The sequence below is a fragment of the Chiloscyllium plagiosum genome, unplaced genomic scaffold (assembly GCF_004010195.1).
Source record: "Chiloscyllium plagiosum isolate BGI_BamShark_2017 unplaced genomic scaffold, ASM401019v2 scaf_7413, whole genome shotgun sequence".
Classification (NCBI taxonomy): Eukaryota; Metazoa; Chordata; class Chondrichthyes; order Orectolobiformes; family Hemiscylliidae; genus Chiloscyllium; species Chiloscyllium plagiosum.
This window is the reverse complement of record NW_025212518.1, coordinates 12,202-14,117: the sequence shown is the minus strand read 5'-3', so window position 1 is coordinate 14,117 and position 1,916 is coordinate 12,202. Positions and strand designations below refer to the sequence as shown.

The 1,916-nt window shown below is 69.6% G+C and overlaps 1 protein-coding gene across 1 annotated transcript; it reads left to right on the top strand.

Annotated features, from left to right (window-relative positions):
* Positions 1–93: 93 nt before the first annotated feature.
* On the top strand, positions 94–1,493 carry LOC122547406 (zinc finger protein 135-like). Its single transcript, XM_043686032.1, has one exon. It carries the CDS (start codon positions 122–124, stop codon positions 1,409–1,411), a length of 1,290 nt encoding a protein of 429 aa, XP_043541967.1. The 5' UTR covers positions 94–121; the 3' UTR covers positions 1,412–1,493.
* The last annotated feature ends 423 nt before the right edge of the window (positions 1,494–1,916 follow it).

Genomic DNA, 1,916 nt, shown 5'->3' with positions numbered 1-1,916 from the left:
GGGGGGATGGGGGGTGTGGGGAGGTGGAATTCTCGTTCGGGTTTGCCCGGGGCTGATGTCTTCTGTCTCTGTCTCTTCCCCCCCCCCCCAGGTCGGAGGCTGCCCTGGCTGGATATCCGCGATGGAGGACGTGCAGACGCCGGGGTCCGAGGAGACGCCTGGGCAGGGCCTGGGGTCGGTGGTGGTGGTCAATCCAGACGTCCCGGTGCCCGCCCCCGGGCCCAAGGGCGGGGCCGACAAGCCCTTCTCGTGCCCGGGCTGCGGCCTGGGCTTCCGTCGGGCGTCCAACATGGCGCGGCACCGGTGCCGGCGGGACGGGGAGCGCCCGTACCCGTGCGGGGACTGCGCCCGGGCCTTCAACTACCCCTCGGAGCTGGCCATCCACCGGCGCAGCCACACCCGGGAGCGGCCCTTCATCTGCTCGGCCTGCGGCAAGGGCTTCCTGTACTCCTCCAACCTGCTGACCCACCAGCGGGTCCACACGGGCGAGCGGCCCTTCGCCTGCCCGCTCTGTGGCAAGGGCTTCACCCGCTCCTCCAGCCTGGCCGCCCACCAGCGGGTCCACTCGGACGAGCGCCCGTACCCGTGCGACGGATGCCAGCGCCGCTTCAAGAGTGAGAAGGAGCTGAAGATCCACCAGCGGCTGCACCAGGGCGAGCGGCCGTTCCCCTGCGGCATCTGTGGCAAGGGCTTCACCCAGCTGGCAGTGCTGCTGGCCCACCAGCGGGCGCACACCGGCGAGCGGCCCTTCGCCTGCTCGCTGTGCGGCAAGGCCTTTGCCCGCTCCTCCAGCCTGACCGCCCACGCTGGCGTCCACTCGGACGAGCGCCCCTTCCCCTGCGAGCTCTGCCAGAAACGCTTCAAGAGCTCCAAGGAGCTGAAGGTGCACCGCCAGGTCCACTCCGAGGAGCGGCCCTACCCGTGCGGCGTGTGCGGCGAGCGTTTCCGCCAAGCCCGTAACCTCCAGGCGCACCGCCGCACCCACACCGGCGAGCGGCCCTTCGCCTGCTCCCTCTGCGCCAAGCGCTTTGCCCGCTCCTCCAGCCTGCTGGCCCACCAGCGGGTCCACTCCGACGACCGGCCCTTCCCCTGCCCCGAGTGCCCCAAGCGCTTCAAGAGTGCCCGGGAGCTGGCCACCCACCGGCGGGTGCACAGCGGCGAGAGGCCGTACCCCTGCCCGGTCTGCCCGCGGCGTTTCACCCAACCCTCCATCCTGCAGACCCACCGGCGGGTCCACACTGGGGAGAGGCCGTACGCCTGCCCGGTCTGCCCACGCCGCTTTATCTGTGCCTCCTCGCTGCTCAACCACCGCAGGGTGCACACCCGCGAGCGCCCCTTCCCATGCCCCGTCTGTGGCAAGTGCTTCCGACAGTCTGCCAACCTGCAGACCCACCGACGGCTCCACCTCTGACCTGTGGGGGGGCGCGCCCTCCTCACCCAGCCCTCCATCCTGCAGTTACCCCTGTGACCTGTGGGGGGAGCCCCCTCTTCACCCAGCCCTCCATCCTGCAATAACGCCCCTGACCAGTGGGGGGAGCCACCTCCTCACCCAGCCCTCCATCCTGCAGTTACCCCTGTGACCTGTGGGGGGAGCCACCTCTTCACCCAGCCCTCCATCCTGCAGTTACCCCTGTGACCTGTGGGGGGTGACACCTCTTCACCCAGCCCTCCATCCTGCAATAACGCCCCTGTGACCTGTGGGGGGAGGCACCTCTTCACCCAGCCCTCCATCCTGCAGTTACCCCCCTGACCTGTGGGGGGAGCCACCTCTTCACCCAGCCCTCCATCCTGCAGTTACCCCTGTGACTGGTGGGGGGAGCCCCCTCTTCACCCAGCCCTACATCCTGCAGTTACTCCTGTGACCTGTGGAGGGAGCCCCCTCTTCACCCAGCCCTCCATCCTGCAATAACGCCCCT